Source organism: Oncorhynchus kisutch, linkage group LG22 (assembly GCF_002021735.2).
Source record: "Oncorhynchus kisutch isolate 150728-3 linkage group LG22, Okis_V2, whole genome shotgun sequence".
In the NCBI taxonomy this organism is placed as follows: domain Eukaryota; kingdom Metazoa; phylum Chordata; class Actinopteri; order Salmoniformes; family Salmonidae; genus Oncorhynchus; species Oncorhynchus kisutch.
The window spans coordinates 15484650-15511573 of NC_034195.2; the positions used below are offsets into that span (position 1 = coordinate 15484650).

At 39.5% G+C, this 26924-nt stretch overlaps 1 protein-coding gene across 1 annotated transcript in view; it reads right to left on the minus strand.

Moving 5' to 3' along the window:
- brsk2a (BR serine/threonine kinase 2a) overlaps positions 1–26924 on the minus strand; it is a 223244-nt gene that overhangs the window by 36473 nt on the left and 159847 nt on the right. Inside the window, exons 11-13 of the mRNA XM_031802186.1 lie at positions 25500–25597; positions 24929–25079; positions 6737–6797 (exon numbers count right to left, since the gene is read on the minus strand). Coding sequence (XP_031658046.1) covers positions 6737–6797; positions 24929–25079; positions 25500–25597 — 310 coding nt within the window. The remainder of the gene's footprint in view (positions 1–6736; positions 6798–24928; positions 25080–25499; positions 25598–26924) is intronic.

Below are 26924 nucleotides of genomic sequence, written 5' to 3' on the forward strand. Positions count from 1 at the left end.
GGCTGATAGAAATCCTCAATATTTCGTTGAATGATAGTCAATTTGAGCGTCAAATTCTATTGGTCCTAAGTTCTGTCTTCTATTGATCTTAAGCCGGGTTCTATATAGCCTACACTATCTCGTTCTGATCTTCTAACATGAGTGGGATTCGGGTGTGGATTCGTGACAATGATCAAGAGCAGCTGCACAACAAATTGACAGCACCAACGCAGTTACACCTCCGACACTGCCAAAACAGCTATGCAGGTGTGTCAGAAGGTGAGTGTAGCTGGTGCATGAAGTCAGGCGCAGGAGAGCAAAATGAGTGAGTAACGTACTTTACTCAAACAATAAAGGCACAAGGTAAACAAATACACTTGACCAAAAACCAACGGTAAATATTACGTACAGGTGAACACAGCACCCGTCGAAAAACCAGCCATAATGAACCGAACTGAACATAGAAATAATCACCCACAACAAACATGGGGGAAACAGAGGGTTAAATACATGTAATTGGATAATGAAAACCAGGTGTGTAGAAAATAAAGACAAAACCAATGGAAAATGAAAGATGGATCAGCGATGGCTAGAAAACCGGTGACGTCCACCGCCGAACGCCGCCCGTACAAGGAGAGGGACCGACCTCGGCGTAAGTCGTGGCAAGGTGTATCACCGGTTAATGCTTGATTTGATTGAATCTAGGCCTGAGCTTGTTTAACTCCAATGTTTGTAAACAAAGTAAATGTAAACAAATACTATAAAGCTTTAAAATATGGTTCAAACTATTATTTTTAAATGATGGATGGTCAGTCCTTGCATTCATAGCTCTGACTATGAATTCAAGAGTGGTTACATTTCTCCAGCCCAGTCCCTCAGCTTTTTACTGAAACAGGCGGGGAAAACGTTTTGCTATTGTTTCAACTGCGGGTTTGCCGCTTTGAACATTTTAAAAACTTTTTAAAACACTTCATAGTTATTATGAGTGCACCACTTCTTCTGATTATGTGGTAACAAACACTCTCAAGTGAGACACAAACCACGTTTCCATCCACAGTTTTAACGTGAATAAAGTCATACTGTATCAAATAAAATCATGACAGCTATGATGGAAACAGGATGTTTTGGTAAAATGTTATAATTGCAGACAAATCGTTTGTTTGTTTGACGTGGTGGGATCTCTTTTTGTGTCTGTAAAATGCATTATGCGAGAAATGGCAATGGAAACGACTTTATGGGCAAATATTGATATAATAACCTTCATGTTAAAGTAAACTTGGAGTCACACAATGATATGGTTTGTGGTCCTCCCACTACGACTCGGGAAATCATGCAGTTTTTTAGGGTACGTATTAAATACAGTGCTTTCGAGAAGTGTTCAGACCCCTTGACTTTTCCACATTTTGGTACATTACAGCCTTAATTGTAAAAGTGATTTAAAAAAAATCCTTCATCAATCTACACACAATACCCCCTAACGACAAAGCAAAAATATGTTTTTAGAAATTGTTGCTAATTTATGAAAAATAAAACTGAAATATAACATTTACATAAGTATTTACACCCTTTACTCAGTACTTTGTTGAAGCACCTTTGGCAGCGAATACAGCATCAAGCACATTTGCTATTAAACACAGTTTTTGTGACAAAACTATCAGTAGAGTTGAAAGTGCGATGGAAACACATTGAACTTTTGATTTTTATTTGGTACCTAAAAACTTTGTGTGCACCACATCGTCAGGCACTGATTTTAATTTGCAACAAGTCAGTTTGGTGGAAAATGTGCATATTGTCTTTTTGCACATTTTTTTATATTCACATGAAAATGTCACCAATTGGGTGGAAACCTAGCTACAGAGGTGAAAACTCATGGAGAAATGTCTTCTAAGTGTCTCTCTTAATCAAAAAAACAGTTTATTTATAGAGTACATTGCTTACATTGGATGTATTTCAAAGTGCTTAACAAAATAGAATAATACAATTTGAGAAAGTTAATAATAAAAGTTTTCTAAATGAGATGAATCAAAAGAGTAAAACAATTATAAAACAGAGAGAACAAATAAATGCAAGTAAATAAGATATATAGAATGGTATAAAATAGATAGTATGACTAAAAGCACCCTAAGTAAAAGCTAAAAAGGTGTCTTTAAGTAATTACATTTATTTCGTGACAATGTGTATTTAATTCATATTCTGTTCATATACAGCATTTTCTATGAATTACTTCACACATTGCACCTGCGGGCTGCCACTCAGAAGAAGAAGAAGATTTCTTTCCAAATGGTAACACTTTACTTGACACCAAGTGTCATAACACTTTATGACACTGTCATAACCATGTCAACATGTGTCATAACAGCTGACATAACTTGTCATAACCTGTCATAATATGGTCATAATACTATCATGACACAAATATTTAGATATGTTGGGACATATATTGCATTATTTTATGGCTGGTTATGACACCTACATAAAAGTGTCAAATGCCACAAAACCTACCATGGTAGTTATTTTATGGCTGTTATGACACCTACATAAGAGTGTCAAAACCCACAAATCCTTCCACACATGGCAAAACATTCCATTACACCATAGCCTACTTGTCAACAGTACGTTTATGACATATAACACTTTCTGAAATTGACCATGTTAAATTATCATTGTAATTACGCACACATTGATGTTTGACATGCACCTCCCCAATGCTGTCATAAATTGAACTTTCTTAGTCCAATTAAAATGGCACAGGATGGTTATAATGCTTCTTGACAGTGTCATAAAGTGCATTTTCTTAGTCCAAGTGACACAAGATGGTCATAATGCTTTATGACAGTGTCATAAAGTGTATTTTCTGCAAGTTATTTAAATTATGATTTTTTAAAATCATGACGGAAAATTTCCAACAACAACAAAAGGACTTTTAAGAAAGAAATAAAAAAAAAAAAATAAAAAAAATGAATTTGAATGAATGTAGGTGTCATAATCAGCCATAGAATTATGCAATATATGTCACAACAGGTGACAGGTCAGCTGTTATGAAACATTAGGACATGGTTATGACCATGACATGACACATGTAAATTATTACCATTTTTTTTTACAAAAAGGTACATAACTACAAAGTATTTGATCATTAGGAACATATTATAAAGTTCCAGTAATAATAAATTCAATAAACAGTCTATATAAAAAAAAAGAAGTGGGCCTCCCCCCAACCTCCCATCCTATCCCATTCCCCCAACCCCACCCAGCCAACATGTCTTGACAAACCGGTGCACCTGGCACTACTACCATACCCCATTGAAAGGCACTCAAATATTTTGCCTTGACCATTCACCTTCTGAAGGGCACACATACACAATCCGTGTCTCAATTGTTGAAAGGCTTAAAATTCCTTCTTTAACCTGTCTCCTCCCCTTCATCTACACTGATTGAAGTGGATTTAACAAGTGACATCAATAAGGGATCATAGCTTTCCCCTGGATTCACCTAGTCAGTCTATGTCATGGAAAGAGCAGGTGTCCTTAATGTTTTATATACTCTATATAGACCATTTTTGTTGTTGTTTTGGCTCTGTACTCCAGCACTGTGGATTTGAAATGATACAATGATTGTAAAGTTACAGTGCATACTGTCAGCAATTTAAGGGTATTTTCATAGATATTAGGTGAACAGTTTAGAAATCACAACACTTTTTGTAAACATTTTAGGGGACCAAAAGTATTCAGACAAATGCACTTATATGTGTATTAAAGTAGTCAAAAGTTTAGTGTTTGGTACAATATTACTAGCACGCAATGATTATGTCATGCTTGCGAATTTACAAACTTTTTGAATTCATTTGCTGTTTGTTTTAGGTGTCTTTCAGATTACGTTGTGTCAAATAGAAATGAATGGTAAATAATATATTGTGTCATTTTAGAATCACTTTTATTGTAAATAAGAACATAATATGTTGCTCAACACTTCTACATTAATGTGGATGTTACCATGATTATGGATAATCCTGAATGAATTGTGAACAATGATGATGTTACAGACACACAAATATCATACCCCCAAGACATTTGTTAATTTTGTCATGGGTCGCATACCTTGCCACATACATTTTGAAATGAATATAATAATCCCAATCGCCTGAAGGGCGAACCATGGGAAGCATTGACCTACAGAAATGTAGCCATGGCAATATATACATGTCGACAATAGATATTCTGATGGTAAAAAGATGTTATTCCATCTACTGGAGTCAGATTTATTTGATTTGAGCGTTCTGTTAATGTTTCTGGCAATGGTTTTATCTAAGGAAGGAAATATATCTACTAATATATCTAAAAAGACAAAACAGAAAATAATTCTGATAAAACTGCAGTTCCTCACAATATAATGACAGCTCTTATTAATAAATATTGTTGTAAAATATAGACCAGTTCTATTAGACATTAAAATAAATTGTGGTAACACTTGACACCCAGTGTCATAACAATGTTCCTGCATTCATCCCAGACATCAGCAACATTGGGGTAGGTGCATGTCTGACATCAATGTGTGTACACTTATAATTATAATTTAATACATTTAAAATGGATATAACATAAACATACTGTTGACACGTAGGCAATGGTGCAATGGAATGTTTTGCCGAGTGTGGTAGGTTTTGTGGGTTTATGTAGGTGTCATAACTAGCCATAAAATAACACAATATATGTCACAACAGATCTAAATACATATGCCATGACAGTGTTATGGCCATATTATAACAGGTTATGACACGTTATGTCAGCTGTTATGACATATTATGGCATGGTTATGACTATGTCATAAAGTGTTATGACGCTGGGTGTCAAGTAAAGTGTTACCGAAATCGAGCAGTGATAGAAACACCAGGTAAGTGGAGATGGGAGTCTTGAGAGGCAGAAGGGTTGATTTGGTTACATAAATTGTATATCTTGAGATGAAGCTCTCTGCTGTGGTGCTTTGCAACTCTTTCAGGGTTATCTTTGGTTGCTTCTCTGATTAATGCCCTCCTTGCCTGGTCCGTGAGTCTTGGCAAGTTTGTTGTCATGCCATATTCTTTCAATTTTTTAATAATGGATTTAATGGTGCTCTGTGGGAAGTTCAAAGTTTAGGATATTTTTTTATAACCCAACCCTGATCTGTACTTCTCCACAACTATGTCCCTGACCTGTTTGGATTGCTCCTTGCTCTTCATGGTGCCTCTTGCTTGGTGGTGTTGCAGACTCTGGGTGCCTTTCAGAACAGGTATATGAGATCACGTGACAGATCATGTCACACATAAATAAAGTCCACCTGTGTGCAATCTAACTAATTATGTGACTTCTGACGGTAATTTGTTGCACCAGATCTTATTTAGGGGCTTCATAGCAAAGGGGTGAATACATATGCACGCACAACTTTTCCGCTTTTCATTTTGTATACGTTTTTGAAACAAGTTATTTTTTAAATTTCACTTCACCGATTTGGACTATTTTGTTTATGTCATGACATGAAATCCAAATAAAAATCAATTTAAATTACAGGTTGTAATGCAACAAAATAGGAAAAACGCCAAGGGGGATGAACACTTTTGCAAGGAACTGTAGGTGAGAGGGAACTAGTACAGGAAGTGAATGGCGTAGGGTTGCAATGGCAGCTGGAAACTTTACCAGTAAACTACCAGGTATTAGGTAACTTTTAGAAATCTTTTTATCAGATGACATCACGTGGATTTTTTGGGGACTTCAGATTATCACAGGTGTCTGCAATTATCTCTGAACGTCTGTGTGGCTTTCTCACATATAACAACACATAAATAATATTTAAATAATACATATTTATTATTATATATTTATGATATATTTATTTTTAAATTATGATATACTTATTATGTATTATATATAAATAATATATTAAATAATAAAATAGAATGATGAAATTGTAAAACATTATCCTAAATAAAATGAATAAATTTAATGAATACCATTGGTGTTTAATGAGAAGTTCTGCATTAAAAATATCCCCAATAAAGATAATGTACACACTTTTTTTAATTTTACGATGTCAATTATGTCTTTATTGTAAATGTTTTGCTGCCAAATTGGTGGCAGTTGTGAAAAAAGTCAACAGTTGGAAGAGTTGCAGAGTTAATTGAAAAATAATGCTATTTTTTATTTTTTATTTGATTAATTATGCAGTTTTTTCTAGAACCGTATGGGGTATCCACTAGACATTCATGGACAATTTATACACATATATATATATATATATATATATATATATATATATATATATATATATTATACTATATAGGAATACATTCTTTAAAGTTATTTGTGTAAATTACCAAAGTTACCGTAAATTGCCATAAGATCTCGAGAATGTTGGTAAATCGAACCCCTGCCACCTGAGACATAATGTGGTCCAGGGGCTGCAGCACTACCACTAGACCTGCCTCTGGCACATGCATTAGTAGGGGCACTATCATTTTTCTTCTATGTTGTATGACTAATGCCTAAGTAATTCCAGTGTAGATCCTATATTTGTTTCAGGCCAAGCTCCTATCCTCAGTATCCTGGTCAGGAGCATCTAGCTACGCTGACTGTGTTTGTCTCATGTGATGACATAAAAACAAATACCAATCAAGGCATAGACAGGCAGCAGGTTTAAGGGTGGCCTGTGTGATGCTTGAGGGAAAACACAGGGGTCCTGATAAAGAGGGTGAGACGGGCGGTGGGGGGGGGGGAGAGGTACTTACCCGTGGGCTGCTGAGAGGGCTAGTGGAGAGACCGGAAGATGCTCCACTTATGGACCTTGACCTATGGAAGACACACACATGCACGAACACGCAGACACACACACATCAAATTCTCAGTGTTAAGAGAGAAAGAAACATGGAAAACGACAGCGTTTGAGGTGAGAGGGTAAGGAGTTGGCAAAAGCATTACATGAGACTAACCACTACAGCTAGGATGCTACAAAGCTCTCCAGAAGCATTGAGCTATTCAAACAGGTTCACACCAGGACATTCATAGAATGTTACATTGAATGTGAACTTCACTCAAATGTAACATTCAACTTTTGACGTAAATTAGACATTTGCAGAAAAACATTCCCCACATATCTTGAGTTTTATTATTAGTGTGCTTTCCAAAAACAAAAACACCCTGGAAATCTGACATTTATCTCAAATGTATCCCCTATGTATTTGCTGTTTGACCAATCAAACAAATCAAAGCTGTTTTTAATATTTTTTTCTCTCTGTGGCAGTGAAAAGGTTCCTGGGGCACATATGAAGTAAAGCTCATCTATTCATTTGGTTTCTATTTGTCTTGTTTTTGTTATTTCAAAAATTCCAGCAGATGACATCAATAACCTGTGCTCCAAAATGAACAATCACAGGACTATCTGTCTCCATCACACACAACTATATCAACTCCCAGACAGCACAGCTGTTCATGTTCTGCCAGAAGAATGTCTGTCTCCTTTATTTGGCTCTCCCTCTTTTTTGCTCTTTTGATTTGATATCTCACTCATTTGTTTTTCTCCCACTATCTATCTCGCTCTATTCCTTTCCGCCCTCTCCTTTTTCAAATTTTCCTCACCTTCCCTCCTTTTCAGCCTCATCAGTTAGTTTAGACAAACATCTACACAGCACTGGTAGGATCAAGGGTTGTGGAGGGGAGAAGACATTTCCATTGGAACCTTTTGACATTTGAGGACTGGAGCTGAACCAAAGAAATGGAGGAAAGGGAGACTGCTGGGTCCTCAGATCCTCAAAAGGTTCTACAGCTGCACAATCGAGAGCATGACTGGTTGCATCACTAGTCAGGATCGAGGGAAAGAAGAACAGAGCAAAGTACAGAGAGATCCTTGATGACAACCTGGTTCAGAGAGCTCAGGACCTCAGAATGGGGCGTTGGCTCACCATCCAACAGAACAACGACCTGAAGAACACAGCCAATCACATCATGGCAACTGCTCAGCCTCTGACCGCAAGGCACTACAAAGAGTAGTGCGTACGGCCCAGTACATCACAGGGGCCAAACTTCTAGCCATCCAGGACCTCTATACCAGGCGGTGTCAGAGTAAGGCTATAAAATTGTCAAAGACTCCAGCCACCCTAGTCATAGACTGTTCTCTCTGCTACAGCACGACAAGCGGCACCAGAGCACCAAATTAAGATCCAAGAGGCTTCTTAACAGCTTCTACCCCCCAAGTCATAAGAGTCCTGAACATCTAACCAAATGGCTACCCAGACTATTTGCATCGCCCCCCCCCCCTTCTTTTTACACTGATGCTACTCTCTGTTATTATCTATGCATAAGTCACTTTAGTAACTCTACCCACATGTATATATTACCTCAATTACCTCGACTAACCGGTGCCACGCACATTGACTCTGTACCGGTACCCCCTGTACATAGCCTCGCTATTATTAAAACAAACATTTGTGTGTGTCTGAGTGTATTTCTGTGTATGGGTAGGTGGGGATGACACCTTGTCAGTTAAGATGCCCTTTTCTGCTTTATTCAAACAGCTGACCCTGACAGTTCCAATCATCTACATATTAATACAAAACAGTTTACTGAAATATTAGCTTTTGTCCAATAAAATCCAATATAGACAGGACATTGTAAATCTAATTTGACCTATGCACCAACAAGGCTTTTCAGCATCAGCAGCTTGACTACTGCTAGAGACCTGTAGCTTTATTGATCTACTGTACCTCAACAACAGATGTACTCACATTGGATGGGTTGATTAGGATTCAAACCTCTCAAACAGCCTAATGCATACTCTTAGAGTACGTTTACCCAATTAATGTACTTTAATGTAAATGTGCTTTTTCATGTAAGAAATCATCCCATTCCACAAATGTATTTAAAACGTTAGAGAGGTTATCCCAGACACAGATTAAGCCCAAAATTACTTCTGGTCGTAGACTAGGTGTAATGTGTGTCGGGGGAAACCGCTCCTTTACCACTACATTTGACCTAGCCTTATACATAAGCTTTTTAAGATGGGAAATGGACGAGGTACACTATCATTCAAAAGTTTACGGACCCAACAGTTTGAGCTGTTCTGTGAAGGGAGTAGTACACAGTGTTGTACGAGATCTTCAGTTTCTTGGCAATTTCTCACATGGAATAGCCTTCATTTCTCAGAACAAGAAAAGACTGATGAGTTTCAGAAGAAAGTTCCTTTGTTGCTGGACATTTTGAGCCTGTAATCAAACCCACAAATGCTGATGCTTCAGATACTCAACTGGCCTAAAGAAGGCCAGTTTATTTGCTTCTTTAATCGGGACAACAGTTTCAGCTGTGCTAACATAATTGCAATAAGCCTTTTAAAATGGTAAACTTGGATTAGCTAACACAACGTGCCATTGGAACACAGGAGTGATGGTTGCTCATAATGGGCCTCTGTACGCCTATGTAGATATTCCTTAACAATCTGCCGTTTACAGCTACAATAGTCATTTACAACATTAACAATGTCTACACTGTATTTCTGATCAATTTTACGTTATTTTAATGGACAATTTTTTTTGCTTTTCTTTCAAAAACAAGGACAATTCTAAGTGACCCCAAACTTTTGAACAGTAGTGTAGTTGACAGCTTTTCAACATATTTCGAAGCTATACATGGTTTATGTTCCTGTTATAAACAATGGAGTAATGCAAACTTATATTTTGTGTTATGATAGGATAAGACATTTACACTATGCCCAAAAAATGTATAAAGTATAGTATTTAAAGGGTCAATCTGTAATTGCTTCATACATTTTTTTACTTTTCAATTATTTACACACACCCATTGATTCTTGAAGTTATAACTATGATAAATGCCTCATGAGCTTAGTCCAATTGTCATACCCAATCAGAACCCAAAATATTTACTTGATCAACTCAATTGTTTGTAAACAATGTCATTTTTAAGAAGAAAAAAGTTAGCCTCTGAACATGGTCCACATTTTTATTTTGTTTCCAGAGTGCTTATGAATTTGAGAGTGGTAAACATTTCTCCACACCCAATTCTTCAGATTTTTACCAAAACAGTGGTGGGTGTGGCTTTGTTGTTTGAACTGCAGATTGCCCCTTTAAGAACCAATTTGTATATATTGAGATTAGGATCATTGCACAGATTCCCTAATGACAGATATGCATCTTACATTAAAAAAAACAAGTTTACATTAACAAGTACATGAATTGGGTAAACGTACTCTAAGAGTATGCATTATGCTGTTTGAGAGGTTTGAATCCTAATCAACCCATCCAATGTGAGTACATCTGTTGTTGAGGTACAGTAGATCAATAAAGCGACAGTACTCTAGTAGTAGTCAAGCTGCTGATGCTAAAATGCCTTGTTAGTGCTAAGCTCAAATTAGCTTAGAATTTCCTGTCTTTTTTGGCTTCAGACAAACGCTCATTTTTCACTTAAAACAGTTTTCTGTTAATTTCCATGTTTTTTTCCCTGGAAGGTCTGATAATAGCACATAACCTGCCACCACAAGTATTACTGTGCACTAGAACAATTTGAAATGGAATGATACAACAAGGTTGTCAATGGCAGCCTTGGTTTTCAAAATGGTACACCTCATAGTCGTTAATAGGGCTCTTTTTTATTTTCTTAGTAGTACATAATTGGGTTTAGTTTTTGTTAATGTTTTTTATTTTTATTAATTCAGTCTGTAAGCTGTGATAGACTACACACTGTGGTAAGGTAGGTGTTGGCATGCACCTCTAACATTTCTTTACGGACCACCATGATATCTTAGAAGAAGACGACCAGGAGCAGTTTTTCATAATATGTTAGTGATAACATTGTAGTATGGATGACGCCTGACCTGGAATGGGAAGCTAACTAAAGTTGGCTAGCTTTTATAAAAGACTGACTAGATCTAGCTTGCTTCATGGTATACCACTCTGGTGACACACATTGAGTCACACACTGTGACACACACACCAACCCCCATTCCCTTGTAATCTCTCTCCATTAGTCTAATGTCTGAGATGCCAGTGAGATGTTCAACTACGAGACGTAAAGGAGACAACTCCACCTATGGTTGCCTCTCCATGTACACGTGAGTATCCTCCACTCGGCTCTTCAATGTCTCCTCAATGTCTTATGCAGTATTTTCCTCGACAAGTACACCATTACCAACCAGAATACCTGTATTTATACTGGTTACTTACTGATAATACCATGTCAATTTTCTCACTTTCCCCATCTACAGCGCATGCGGAAAGTATTCTGCCCCCTTCACTTTTCCCTCATCAATCTGCACACAATAGCCCATAATGACAAAGCAATAACAGTTTTTTTTTTTTTAATGTTTGCTAATTTATTTAAAAAAACTGAAATATCACATTTACATAAGTATTCAGACCCTTTGCTCAGTACTTTGTTGAAGCTCCTTCGGTAGCGATTACAGCCTTGAGTCTTCTTGGGTATGATGATACTAGCTTGGTACACCTGTATTTGGGGAGTTTCTCCCATTCTTCTCTGCACATCCTCTCAAGCTCTGTCAGGTTGGCTGGGGAGTGTCGCTGCAAAGCTATTTTCATGTCTCTCCAGAGATGTTCAATTGCATCCAATTCCGGGCTCTGGCTGGGCCACTTAAGGACATTCAGAGACTTGACCCGAAGCCTCTCCTGTGTTATTTTTGGCTGTGTTCTTCAGGTCGTTGTTCTGTTGGATGGTGAGCCTTCGCCCCATTCTGAGGTCCTGAGCTCTCTGAACCAGGTTGTCATCAAGGATCTCTCTGTACTTTGCTCTGTTCTTCTTTCGCTCGATCCTGACTAATCTCCTAGTTCCTGATGCTGCCATCACCATGATTCACCGTAGGGATGGTTCCAGGTTTCTTCCAGACGTGACTCTTGGCTTTCAGGCCAAAGAGTTCAATCTTGGTTTCATCAGACCAGAGAATCTTATTTCTTGTGGTCTGAGTCCTTTGGATGCCTTTTGGTAAAATCCAAGCGGGATGTCATGTGCCTTTTATTGAGGAGTGGCTTCTGTCTGGCCACTCTACCATAAGGCCTGAATGGTGGAGTGCTGCAGAGATGGGAGAACCCTTCAAAAGGAACTTTGGAGCTCTGTAAGAGTGACCATTGGGTTCTTGGTCACCTTCCTGACCAAGGCCCTTCTCCTCGATTGCTCAGTTTGGCCGGCAGCCAGCTCTAGGAAGTCTTGGGGATTCCAAACTTCTTCTATTTAAGAATGTCAGATGCCACTGTGTTCTTGGGGACCTTTAATAGAGAATAAATGTTTTGGTACCCTTCCTCAGATCTGTGCCTTGACACAATCCTGTTTCAGAGATCCTGTTTCCTTCGACCTCATGGCTTGGTTTTTCCTCTGACATGCAATGTCAACTGTGGGACCTTATATGAGCCTTTCCAAATCATGTCAAATAAATTGAATTTACCACTGGTGGACTCCAATCAAGTTGTAAAAACATCTCAAGGATTATCATTGGAAACAGGATGCACCTGTCTGTGCTCAGATTTCATACTCATAGTAAAGTGTCTGAATACGTATGTAAATAAGTTATGTTGTTTATTTGTTATACATTTTCAAACATAAAAAATATATATATAAGTTTTCACTTTGTCATTATGGGGTAATGTGTGTAGATTGATGATGATTTTTTTTTATTTAATACATTTTAGAATAAGGCTGTAACGTAACAAAATGTAGAAAAGGTCAAGGGGCCTGAGTACTTTCCGAGTGTACTGTATAAAAATTATCATAAAATAACCAACAAACATGAACTCTTGAACCATTCAAGCTAGACAGACCAAACCAACTTTTTCATGTTCAGGCTATTCTAACTTCAAATTCATCAACTTTTTATTTTGTTCCTCAAAACCAAAAATGTCGCTCAAACAGAAGCGGAAACTAAAAAAGAGACCCTGATCAACAACAAAAACTAAACAAGTGAGGTTTTAGGAGGGGTTCTGAAAGACACTTTGGGGTTTTCCAAAGAAAGTTCACTATGAACAAAACCCACACCAAACTTAAAGACAGAAAGCAAACTACGAATGTGGAGCAAAACAAAATCAGATAAAGGATTGTTTCTCTAGAAAGAAAAATGCTGCTAACCCTACGCATCTATCTAGACAACTGCAGCACTGGTATAGTGGGGAGATGTGTTGGGTCATTGTCCTTCTACAGATGCACAATCGAGAGCATCCTGTCAGGCTGTATCACCGCCTGGTACGGCAACTGCTCTGCCCACAACCGTAACGCATCACCGGGGGCAAACTACCTGCCCTCCAGGACACCTACACCACCCGATGTCACAGGAAGGCCATAAAGATCATCAAGGACAACAACCACGCGAGCCACTGCCTGTTCACCCCGCTATCATCCAGAAGGCGAGGTCAGTACAGGTGCATCAAAGCAGGGACCGAGAGACTGAAAAACAGCTTCTATCTCAAGGCCATCACTGTTAAACAGCCTCCACTAACATTGAGTGGCTGCTGCCAACACACTGACTCAACTCCAGCCACTTTAATAATGGGAATTGATGGAAATTTATGTAAAATATATTACTAGCCACTTTAAACAATGCTACTTAATATAATGTTTACATACCCTACATTACTCATCTCATATGTATATGTATATACTGTACTCTATATCATCTACTGCATCTTTATGTAATACATGTATCACTAGCCACTTTAAACTATGCCACTTTGCTTACATACCCTACATTACTCATCCCATATGTATATACTGTACTCGATACAATCTACTGCATCTTGCCTATGCCGTTCTGTACCATCACTCATTCATATATCTTTAGTTACATATTCTTTATCCCTTTACACTTGTGTGTATAAGGTAGTAGTTTTGGAATTGTTAGGTTAGATTACTTGTTGGTTATTACTGCATTGTCGGAACTAGAAGCACAAGCATTTCGCTACACTCACATTAACATCTGCTAATCATGTGTATGTGACAAATAAATTTGATTTGAAACTAGTATAAATTAGCATAAAATGACTCACAACCAGTAACTCTTGAACTATTCAAGCTAGAGACACCAAACCAACTACCACATGTTCAGGTTATCTTAACTTCCAATTCTTTAATCAACTATAACCATATACAGTGGCTTGCGAAAGCATTCACCCCCTTGGCATGTTTCTTACATACTTCCATATGTTTGGGGAGTCTCCCAAATGCCTTTTGACGAACACCAAACGTGTTAGCTTATTTTGTTCTTTAAGCAATGGCTTTTTTTCTGGCCACTCTTCCGTAAAGCCCAGCTCTGTGGAGTGTATGGCTTAAAGTGGTCCTATGGACAGATACTCCAATCTCCACTGTGGGGCTTTGCAACTCCTTCAGGGTTATATTTGGTCTCTTTGTTGCCTCTCTGATTAATGCCCTCCTTGCCTGGTCTGTGAATTTTGGTGGGTGGCCCTCTCTTGGCAGGTTTGTTGTGGTGTCATATTAATGATGGATTTAATGGTGCTCCGTGGGATTTTCAAAGTTTCTGATATTTTTTATAACCCAACCCTGATCTGTACTTCTTCACAACTTTGTCCCTGACCTGTTTGGAGAGCTCCTTGGTCTTCAATGTGCCGCTTGCTTGGTGGTGCCCCTTGCTTTGTGGTGTTGCAGACTCTGGGCCTTTCAGAACAGGTGTATATATACTGAGATCATGTGACAGATCATGTGACACTTAGATTGCACACAGGTGGACTTTATTTAAAACCTTTTAGAGCTCCCCCCTACTTTGTGCAATTTCCGCCTGAAGACATACCCAAATCTAACAGCCTGTAGCTCAGGCATAGAACCAAGGATATGCATATTCTTGGTACCATTTGAAAGAAACACTCTGACGTTTGTGTAAATGTGAATTGAATGTAGGAGAATATTACACAATAGATCTGGTTTAGATAAAACAATGAAAAAAACATACGTTTTTTATTTTTATATCATCTTTAAAATGAACAAGATAAAACAAACATTCACATAGGATGATGGGGACAGTTTCAGTGAAAAATATAAGAGGGCAACAGTACTTGTGCAAAGTTTCAGAATGATAACTTCCAAAATGAGTGTGCTACTACATGACATTTATCATGAAGTCACCCAGGTGTCCCACACAAGTAGCCCAAATGTACCCAAGTGGCCAAATTGGTGAAGGTATACATTTTGAAACAAATAACTATATACAAAATACCAAAATGGTATTCTAACACCCCCCCCCCCAAACAAATTGAGAAAAATAAATGAAAAAAAAAACAAATGGGGAAAAAAATTATTATTGATTAAGAAATATATGAAAGAAAATATATATATACACATTTACAAAATAACATGGGTAACTATTTACACACTTTCAATATTTGGAAGACCCTCAGTCCTCTATCAAATCAAATCTATTTATATAGCCCCAGCCTAAAACCCCAAACAGCAAGCAATGCAGGTGTAGAAGCACGGTGGCTAGGAAAAACTCCCTAGAAAGGCAACAACCTAGGAAGAAACCTAGAGAGGAACCAGGCTATGAGTGGTGGCCAGTCCTCTTCTGGCTGTGCCGGGTGGAGATCACAGTGGCTGTAGTGGGTGCAACAGGACAGCACCTCAAGAGTAAAAATGAACAGTTTAGGGTTCCATAGCCGCAGGCAGAACAGTTGAAACTGGAACAGCGGCAAGGCCAGGTGGACTGGGGACAGCAAGGAGTCATCATGCCAGGTAGTCCTGACGCATGGTCCTAGAGCTCAGGTCCTCCGAGGGAGAGAAAGTGAGAATTAGAGAGAGCATACTTAAATTCACACAGGACACCGGATAAGACTCCCATTCGTAGTCAGTGTCACTGTGAAATAAAATGTTCAGTTAGAATAGTTTCACATATGAGCCCTGTATCAACAGGTATAATTAACAGATATATATAGAGAGAGTACAAACAAGGGCATTAGCATGATAAGAACTTACCAGTCCAAAACGATGTCCTCTCCCGTTCAAAAAATATTCCTCCACAATCGCTAAATGAATCGTCCTACAATCTCTGTCTCACCTTCCCAATCAATTTATTCAAAAATTGTGTGTATATCTGTATATCTAGACTTAGATTTAGCTTTCCCTGACTTAGTCGCCATAATGATTCTGCGCGTTTACCAAACAATGCACTGCGTAATATGTGTTTCTCCTTCCGGTATGAAACTTCAATAGCGAATGACTCACTTTACGCTGGAGCTTAGTACATGGGTTGGTCTTGCAACACATAAACATGACCTATTGCCGTTTAGCTCAGCTAATTGGCTATCTACCCAGCTAGATTTCAAGACAATCAGTGGTCATTGGGTTAAAAGACAGTCAATCAACGAAACAGCGGACAAATCATTGGTGCACAATGATGTCATGACTTGTTGTCTTCAAATCGGTTTCTTTCAGTCAATACGTCCCGCGAAATGGCCCATCAGGTTTGATTGTGTTACAAACAAACCTCCCCTCAACAAACCAGTTGATTGCAGTGAAACCAAACATGACTGGAAAAGTCACGTTCTGTGTGGGTTATTTACCTGGAATATGTTGGAATGAGACGGAATTCAGGACACAAGCGGCTCACCAAATGTTTTGTGTTAGGCTATAAAAACTGATTTGATCAAACAAAAGATCATTCATTGTGTAACAATGAATATTGGAATTGCAAACAGACGAAGATCGTCAAAGGTAAACTATTTATTTTAATGCAGTTTGTGAATATGTTACGCCTGTGCTGATTAAAATTGTTTTTTTTTTATGGGGCTCTATGCTCAGATAATCGCATCGTATTCTTTCGCAGTAAATCCTTTTAAAAATCTGACAATGCAGTTGGATTAGCAAGATTCTAGGCTTTCGATACATGTGAGACACTTGTATTTTCATGAATGTTTAATATGACTATTTATGTAGCGATCAATTTCAGCCCGCTAGCGGGTTCCGTGCGAGGGGCCAATGTGTAGGGGCACTGGTTGGTCGGGCCAATTGAGGTAGTATGTACATAAATATAGATAGTGACTATGCATCTATGATAAACAGAGAGTAGCAGCAGCAGCATAAAAGAGGGGTTGGGGAGGCACACAATGCAAATTGTCCGGGTAGCCATTTGATTAACTGTTCAGGAGTCTTATGGCTTGGGGGTAAAAACGTACCATGCAGTAGTAGAGAGAAGAGTCTATGACTGGGGTGGCTGGGGTCTTTGACAATTTTTAGGGCCTTCCTCTGACACCGCCTGGTGTAGAGGTCCTGGATGGCAGGCAGCTTAGCCCCAGTGATGTATTGGGCCGTATGCACTACCCTCTGTAGTGCCTTGCGGTCGGAGGCCGAGTAATTACCATACCAGGCAGTGATGCAACCAGTCAGGATTCTCTCAATGTTGCAGCTGTAGAACCTTTTGAAGATCTGAGGACCCATGCCAAATCTTTTTAGTTCCCTGAGGGGGATAGGCTTTATCGTGCCCTCTTCACGACTGTCTTGGTGTGTTTGGGCCACTCTAGTTTGTTGGTGATGTGGAAACCAAGGAACTTGAAGCTCTCAACCTACTCCATTACAGCCCCATCGATGAGAATGGGGGCGTGCTCGGTCCTCCTTTTCCTGTAGTCCACAATCATCTCCTTAGTCTTGGTTACGTTGAGGGATAGGTTGTTATTCTGGCACCACCAGGCCAGGTCTCTGACCTCCTCCCTATAGGCAGTCTCGTCATTGTCGGTGATCAGGCCTACCACTGTTGTGTCATCTACAAACTTAATGATGGTGTTGGAGTCATGCCTGGCCATGCAGTCGTGGGTGAACAGGGAGTACAAGAGGGGACTGAGCACGCATCCCTGGGGGGCTCCAGTGTTGAGGATCAGTGTGGCAGATGTGTTGCTTCCTACCCTCACCACCTGGGGGCAGCCTGTCAGGAAGTCCAGGGTCCAGTTGCAGAGGGAGGTGTTTAGTCCCAGGATCCTTAGCTTAGTAAGCTTTGAGGGTACTATGGTGTTGAACACTGACCTGTAGTCAATGAATAGCATTCATAATACTCAGGCTGTCCAGGTGTTACATCCACTTCTGTACAAAAATATTTCCCGTTTGTTTGTGTGTGTGTGTTTGTCGGGGTAAAAACACATTCTGTAGCTAACCAATCTGTCATTTCCCAAATGGAAACAAAGGGCCCCTGTATGGAGAGTTAGGGCTTATACTGGAGAAAAAATGTGTGTGTGTGTGTGGCTGGGGTTTGTACTGATACCTTGTCTGGGAAACTCCTCAAGTCCAAACTTTTCCCATACACTCTTTGTGGAGGTGTGTGTATGTGACAAATCGCTGCATCTGAGATCCATCCAACACATCCACAGGGGTGCAGTGGTGCACTGTGGGGGATGGAATGAGTACAAGAGGTTCTGGGAAGGGGGCATGGAGTCTTCAAAAACACAACGGAACCAAAGTAAATGGTCAGTGGTAATAGGACCAAAGGAGGTCTGAGACAAGGGGTCCAAAATATTGAGGGCTGTGTTTGTTTGTGTCTGTCTGTCGGCCTGTCTGTCAGTCTGTGTAGGTGTGCATGTGTGAGTGAGAGTTCGAGTACAAGCATTTCGCTACACTCGCATTAACATCTGCTAACCATGTGTATGTGACACATTTTTTTTGAGGGGACTTGGGACCTCAAGGAAAATGGAAAAAAGTCTTCTATCTACCCTTTCTCTGTCTCATTCTTTCCTTATCTAGTTATTTTTCTCCATAACTCTGACACGGAGTGAATGCTAATATTCACTATTCACCCCAACAAACCTCCAAATTAACCAAGACATGGGTCATGTTCATTCTGCACCAAATGGAAGAAAACTGACAGAAACACTGAGGGACTTGGTGGATTTGTCCAACCAATAAGAAAAGTATGTTTTCATTCTCCTCTGCAAAATGTTGATAAGCATTTAAAGCATTATGTGCCCTAATGAACAAGACCCAGGTCTATCTGTGCATGAGGACACAGTTTGTTTTATTTGTGGTTACTTGTGTGTATATTCATATTAAGGGCACTTTAACATCAGTCCAACACACTCAATCGCCTCCCCAGAGCAATGTTATACATAAGAAACGGCGAAATGAAACAAATAATAACATACATTTATATATTGCAGGTGTATATTTTTCCCCATAGTATTAACAAGAGAGATGTACCTGTCCATAGTTGTTTATTAGGAAAGGGAATTGTACTTATAATCTCATGTTAAATAACAAACAACAATTTTGTCTGTCATTGTATCTTGTCGCTTCAATTTCCGCCTAACCTTGCTGCATCCTCTTCCCTTTACAAAAGTACCACAATGGAAATAAGCTTTTAAGCTAAATTGTGTTATCCTTGATGATAAAAAAAAATGTATGTGGAGGCATCACCGGCTGAAGCTCCCTTATGTATTCTCTTTAAATGGTCTAATAAATTCAACCTCTCCTCAATTTCTCCTCGCACACCTTCAGGATTAAGATGAAGCTGTGTTTTTGTGATTTTTTAAAGATTTTCCAGCCCACTTTATTATATACAAGATGAATTGGTTATTCATGTAAGACAAATATATCCAGATCATACTAAAATATGTACCATATTATCTGCATGGTACAGCTACTGCAAATCATGTATTCCAAATCTACTCAAACATAATTCACAAAAGCTGAAAAATGATGATTCCCATTCCTGTGAAGATACAGTTTCGCCATCATTCTGTTGTGGAGTTATTACATTTTATTACGTTGTATGATAACATTTGACCCCGATGTGTGTTACAATATTTGCCAAGAAAAAAGAAAGAAAGAAAAAAAGTTTTACAATTTTGGGGAACCAAACTAGACATAATGCTGGACAGTGACTGGGGTTTACATGTTTCGTCTATGTAGCTTGAGTTAAAATGCATTCCATTCCAAAATACTTATCTTTCCCTTCCGTCAGTGTACACGCCGAGATTTGGCTTGTCATAATATATGTTTCAAAGCCAGTCTTCTTTCTGACACACTCTGATGTAAAGTTCTCCTGATTCTCAAAACTGTCGATAAAAGTTTGCTGCCGGGGAGAGATAAAGTTACGTTCACACACACGCACGCACAAACTAACAACCACACACCTTCCCCAGCAGAGAATACTGTTCAATCAAGGATATGACAAAAAGCACAAGACATCGATAAACCAGAAACCCACACTGACTTCTCTCACCAACATCCTTCTCCCCATACACAGCTCAGCTTAGCTTCAGCCCTGTAATAAGGGGAGAAGGATGTACAGCTCGGTAGAGGGGTTAAATTAAAAAACAAATCACCTTTGGGTCTGCTTTTGAAGTCAGAAGTTTTATTTATTTTCTATTTTACTAGTCAAGTCAGTTAAGAACAAATGCTTATTTACAATGACGGCCTACCGGTGAACAGTGGGTTAACTGCATTGTTCAGGGGTAGAACGACAGATTTTTACCTTGTCACCTCGGTGATACCATTTAAGACAGTTTTTTGTTACACCCGCCGAGGATAGCGGGTTCAATCTCAGTGCTAGTCACACGTTTTTTACCTAAATTTTTTCTTCCTAGATCTGGCCACCCGGGCCAAACTGAGCAATTGGGGAGAAGGGCCTTGGTGAGGAAGGTGACCAAGAACCTGATGGTCACTCTGACAGGGCTCTAGAGATCCTCTGTGGAGATGGGAGAACTTTCCAGAAGGACAACCATCTCTGCAGCACTCCACCAATCAGGCCTTTATGGTAGTGGCCAGACGGAAGCCACTCCTCTTTAAAAGCACATGACAGCCCGCTTGCCAAAAGGCACCTGAAGGACTCCCATGAGAAACAAGATTCTCTGGTCTGATGAAACCAAGATTTAACTCTTTGGCCTGAATGTCAAGTGTCACGTCTGGAGGAAACCTGGCACCATCCCAACAGTGAATCATGGTGGTAGCAGCATCATGTTTTTCAGCGGCAGGGACTGGGAGACTAGTCAGGATAGAGGTAAAGATGAGCGGAGCAAAGTACACTGAGATCCTTGGTGAAAACCTGCTCCAGAGCGCTCAGGACCTCAGACTGGGGCGAAGGTCCACCTTCCAACAGTACAACGACCCTAAGCACACTGCCAAGACAACGCAGGAGTGGCTTGAGACAAGTCTCAGAATGTCCTTGAGTGGCCCAGCAAGATCCCGGACTTTAAAACTAGTTAGGGATAGGCGGGACGCAAATGTCTCAACTGGCCAATTGCCAGGGAAAATGCAGAGCGCCAGATTCAAATAAAATACTATACAATTCAAACTTTCATTAAATCACACATGTAAGATACTCAATTTTAAGCTACACTCGTTGTGAATCTAGCCAACATGTCAGATTTTTTAAATGCTTTTCGGCGAAAGCATAAGAAGCTATTATCTGATAGCCTGCACCATATGCACCAGCAGTAAACAAAGGAATTAGTATATTTCAACCCTGCAGGCGCTACACAAAACGCTGAAATAAAATATAAAATACGCATTACCTTTGACGTGCATCTTTTGTTGGCACTCCAATATGTCCCATAAACATCGCAATTGGTCCTTTTGTTCGATTAATTCTGTCCATATATATCCAAAATGTCCATTTATAAAGCGCTGATCCAGAAAAAAACAGCTTACAAAAAATGCAACGTCTCTATAAAATATTTAAAAAGTTGCCTATTAAAACCTGATGGGGATAGGGCTGATTGCTGCCCCCTTTGGGGTGATTGCGTGCCCATGGTAAACAGAAAAAAAATCTGTCAAAAATTGCTAATATATGCAATAAAAAATTATTATTGAATAGAAAACACTATAAAGCTTCTAAAACCGTTTAAATTATGTCTGTAAGTAAAGCAGGACTCTCAGGGCACTCATTCTCCCAAACTCTCTCTTGTCATCCAAAAAGTTGGCCCAACTTTGACGTCATCGCCCCCACCCTTCCCAAGCACCTATGGTCCTGGGAACAGTTCCTATGCCTTCAACGCGGTGTCCGCTTTCAATGGGGCTTCTCATTGTGTGAATCTCGCGCTCACGAGAGTAATGACGGGCCGAAACCTTTCGGTCGCGCGAGAAAACAGGTTACTCTCATGCGCATTCTGCTCCTGTGGTGTCTTTCTTCCAAGATTGATTAAACGATGCGTGTGTTTCTCTTTGTCCTGAGAATTGCTGTGAAGCTATATAACATGCTAACGCTGTGTTCTGAACCAAGTTTGACAAGTTTAGTCGACATATAATATGTAATTTCGACGTTTTGGTGCGAACTAACTTTACTTTTTGGCTGCATTTCAACCGAAATATGTCGTGTTTGATAACCGAAAGACACAGACTTCAAAACTAAAGCTGTTTTTGGTAAGTATAAACCCTTCCAGGTCTTCTGATGGAAGAACAGCAAAGGTAAGGGAACATTTATGTGTTAAATTTGGGTTTCTGTGGACTCCGAGATAGAGGAGCCAAAATGCTAATTCCTGAGCGCCGACTCACAAAAAAATCACGAAATCTTTAAAGTTAAAAATAAATGTAACACAGCGATTGCATTTAGAAAAAGTGTATCTTTCTATATATATGTAGAACATGCATATTTAGTCAAAGTTTATGTTGTGTATTCCATGTTAGCTGACGGCGTGTGCAGAAGCCATCGTCATTTCTCTGGACATTTGAGTAGCATTTTTTTAACAATGCGTCATTGTAAACAGAGATTTATGGATATTTATGGCATATTATTGAAAAAAACATAAATGTACTGTGTAACATGTTATATTACTGTCATCTGATGAAGATTTCAAAAGGTTAGTGAAATTATTTTTCTTTTAATCCTGCGTTTGGTGATTGCATATTTTGTTCAATTTGGCTATGGAAATTAGCTGTGTCTTCGGTGGTGGTTTGACATAAATATGTGCTATGTTTTCGCCGTAAAACATTTTAGAAATCTGACTTGGTGGCTAGATGAACAAGGTGTTTATCTTTCATTTGAGCTATTGGACTTGTTAATGTGTGGAGGTTAAATATTTCTAAGAATATTTTTGCGTTCTGTGCGCCATTGTGTCAGTTGAGCAGTGGGGGAGGGTACCCCTAGAGGGACATGTGGGGCCATGTCTTTGCCAAAATATTTTTAAATGTTAATAATCAATCAAATTGTAGACGGGGCAATCTGTGTTCAATACAGGAAAGAAAACAAACCAGCACCACTTTTCAACGTCTTAAGCAACTCACAAAAGTGTACCCAGTTCCGAGTTGGCCTACTTCTTCATTGCACAAAGGAATAACCTCAACCAAATTCCAAAGACTGGTGACATCCAGTGGAAGCAGTAGGAACTTGAAAACAAGTTCCTATGAAATATCCCTTGGCAATAACAAGTCAGGGAACAGAGAGAGAAAAATAAAATAAAAATTCTGAACAGTTAGTCCTCTGGGTTTTGCCTGCTACATCAAATCAAGTTTGTGCCAAACTTCAAATTTATTTATATAGCCCTTCGTACATCAGCTGATATCTCAAAGTGCTGTACAGAAACCCAGCCTAAAACCCCAAACAGCAAGCAATGCAGGTGTAGAAGCACGGTGGCTAGGAAAAACTCCCTAGAAAGTTCTGTTATACTCACAGACATGATTCAAACAGTTTTAGAAACGTCAGAGTGTTTTCTATCCAAATCTATGAATAATATGCATATCTTATTCCTGGCATGAGTAGCAGGAAGTTGAAATTGGGCACGCTATTTATCCAAAAGTGAAAATTCTGCCCCTTAGCCCCAAGAGGTTTTAACCCGATCAAACATCTCTGGAGAGACCTGAAGATAGCTGTGCAGCAATGCACCCCATCCAACCTGACAGAGCTTGAGAGGATCTACAGAGATGAATGGGGAAAAACTCCCCAAATACAGGTGTGCCAAACTTGTACCGTCAGTAACAAGCATGCTGCTGCAGCGATTACACCTTTGGCAGCTGTAATCGCTGCCAAAGGTGCTTCAACTTCAACAAAGTACTGAGTAAAGGGTCTAAATACTTTCGTATGTGTGATATTTCAATAATAATTCTAAAAACCTGTTTTTGCGCTGTCATGTATTGTGTGTAGATTGATGAGTGTAAAAAATAATTGAATACATATTTGAATAAGGCTGTAACCTAAAAAAAATGGAAAAAGTCAAGGGGTCTAAATTCTTTCAGAAGGCAGTGTGTATATAATACTATCTGAAATAAAAAAATGACCAAAACAGATGATATCCAAATTACAGTTAGTTATAATTTTTGTAAAACTAAAATGTATTTTTTCCCCTTAATAATGTGCAGGTTTTTCCAATGTAAAATCCACATATGGCAGCAGTCAAAAGTTTGGACACACCTACACATTCCAGGGTTTTTCTTTATTTTTACTATTTTCTACATTGTAGAATAATAGTGAATACATCAGAACTACAAAATAACACACATAGAATCATGTAGTAAGCAAAGTAGTGTTAAACAAATCAAAATATATTTTATATTTGAGATTCTTCAAAATAACCACCCTTTGCCTTGGTGACATACAAACCCATAGACAAACTGACAGACGGATGGATGGACGGACATTGGTCCGTCCATCTGTCAGTTTGCCTATGGGTGTGTGTGCGTGCGTGCACGCGTGCGTGCACGCGTGCATGCTTGTGTACATGTTTGTGTGTCAGACCACAACACTGCCCACTGATAGAACTAGCCCTATTGTCTGCTGTCTTACCACTATCTTGTCAATCTAGAGCATAAAACAAATGGTGAATGGATTGCACTTGTACAATATCCCAAATATTGAAGAGTGGAGATGGTAAGAGACTAATGGTGTCTCAATGATGCCATGCAGAGCTGATGGGTGCTGGTGTGATGGGATAGGGAAACATGGTCAAACACATTCAAAGTATGTGTGCTGTATATGTGTGCGTGGTTGTGTGTGTGTGTGTGTGTGTGCATGTGCATGGGTGTGGTTGTGTGTGTACCTCTGTTCCTGTGTGTTTGTGTACCTCTGTCCGTGCTGTGTCATGTCGATGGCCCTCCTGGCGGGTACGGGGGAGCCTCCGTCTGTGACACTCAGCACCTCCATAGACTTCCTCTCCGGTCTCTTTTTGCCATGGCGGTTCAGCATGGGGGAGTCCACACGCTTCCTGGGGGGGTCTGAGGAGAGGAGGAGGAGTGAGACAGAGAGAGGGGAGAAAGGATATATATACTGTATATAGAGCGAGATAGAGAGAGAGAAGATCACACACTAGCTACAGTGCAGTTTGACAGTCAAGCACATGCTTTAGCGCACACTCAAACCTCTCCCTGGTTCCCCAGTCATTCCATGTATTTGATATATTCCAGAGCTAACACACCTCATTTAACTTAACTAATTATCAAGCCCTTGACTAGTTGAATCAGGTGGGGAGGGCTTCTTCCCATAGTGCTTGATGTAATACATTTCTGTGAGTTAACACCGTCAACATTTCCATGAGAAAATTTCTGTGGGAACATTTCCGTGAGAAGATTCACCGTCAACATAGATTTTACAATTGCTACTGTCTTGTGATTTTGGGCTTGGTCATTTTATTTTACCAATCTCGTTGCGTGGGGGCAGGTTCTGGTCCTCGTGGCTGGGGTACCTTTCCTTACGGTCCAACAGCAGGAAGTAGATCATCTTCTCCTGGTTATCTCTGCAGAGAAAGATGACAAAAGGGGATTGATCTGAGCAAAAAGTGGAGGATCAGGTTGGTTGATACTACATAAACCAAAACTAATAGTGTATAGCTAATAGCAGCCAATAATTTCAATGGAGCAACTGTCACTCCTTTAAAGACTTCATGCTCCATGACAGCCGAAAACACACTTTTTATTACCTCACTAGACATCGATAAAATTATAAATTTTCAAACAAGCAAATCATTTAAAAAAATCATACAATGTGATTTTCTGGATTTTTGTTTTAGATTCCGTCTATGACAGTTGAAGTGTACCTATGATCAAAATGACAGACCTCTACATGCTTTGTAAGTAGGAAAACCTGCAAAATCGGCAGTGTTTCAAATACTTGTTCTCCCCACTGTATATTTTTTTAATTCAGCCACTCCAAGCTCATTACGTACAACGTCTTCAATGCACATTGAGTTAATTCATCTGTCAATTTCACGCATGTCTTTTTCAAACACAATTAGCACAAATCATCTGAAAATGTAATGATTCTGTGTCATGCCCTGATCTTTCACCTGTCCTTGTGATTGTCTCCACCCCCTCCTGGTGTCGCTTATTTTCCCCAGTGTATTTATCCCTGTGTTTCCTGTCTCTCTGTACAAGTTTGTCTTGTATGTTCAAGTCAACCACCATGTTTTTTCTGTGCTCCTGCTTTTCTATTCTATTTTACTAGTCCTCCCAGTTTTGACCTTTGCCTGTTTTTCTGGACTTCATTCCTGCCTGCCTGACCATTCTGCCTGCCATTCTGTACCTCTGGAACTCTGAACTGGTTTTGACCGTTTGCCTGTCCATGAGCATTCTCTTGCCTACCCCTTTTGGATTGTTAATAAACATCTTGGACTCTAACCATCTGCCTCCTGTGTCTGCATCTGGGTCTCACCTTGTGCCCTTATATTCTGGACCTGTTCTGACTGACATTTTCATGTACAGAATGCTCTGTGAACGGTGCAACATCAAATGCTGTACACTCTGTGAAAGAGCTCAGTATCCTGTTTCAGATGCCACTCCACGCTTGTAGCTGAGATAGAGTATGTGAAATCTGACTCCTCATTTGCATAGGAGGTGACAAGTCACATTTTCTGGCCTGTCCAGACGAAGGATCGATTTCCTCTGGCTGTGAAACTCAGAGCCCCGGTTGTAATATGGCATATAAAACGGAAGGGTCTGGGGAATGCAGCGATAGATGAAGACCTGCAACTTCAGCTAAAAAAGAAAAGAAGAATAAATGGAATTAACGCTTCCGACTTTCTTTTGCTTTCAGACCCAGAGGAGGAGAGAGCAGAGAGATGATAA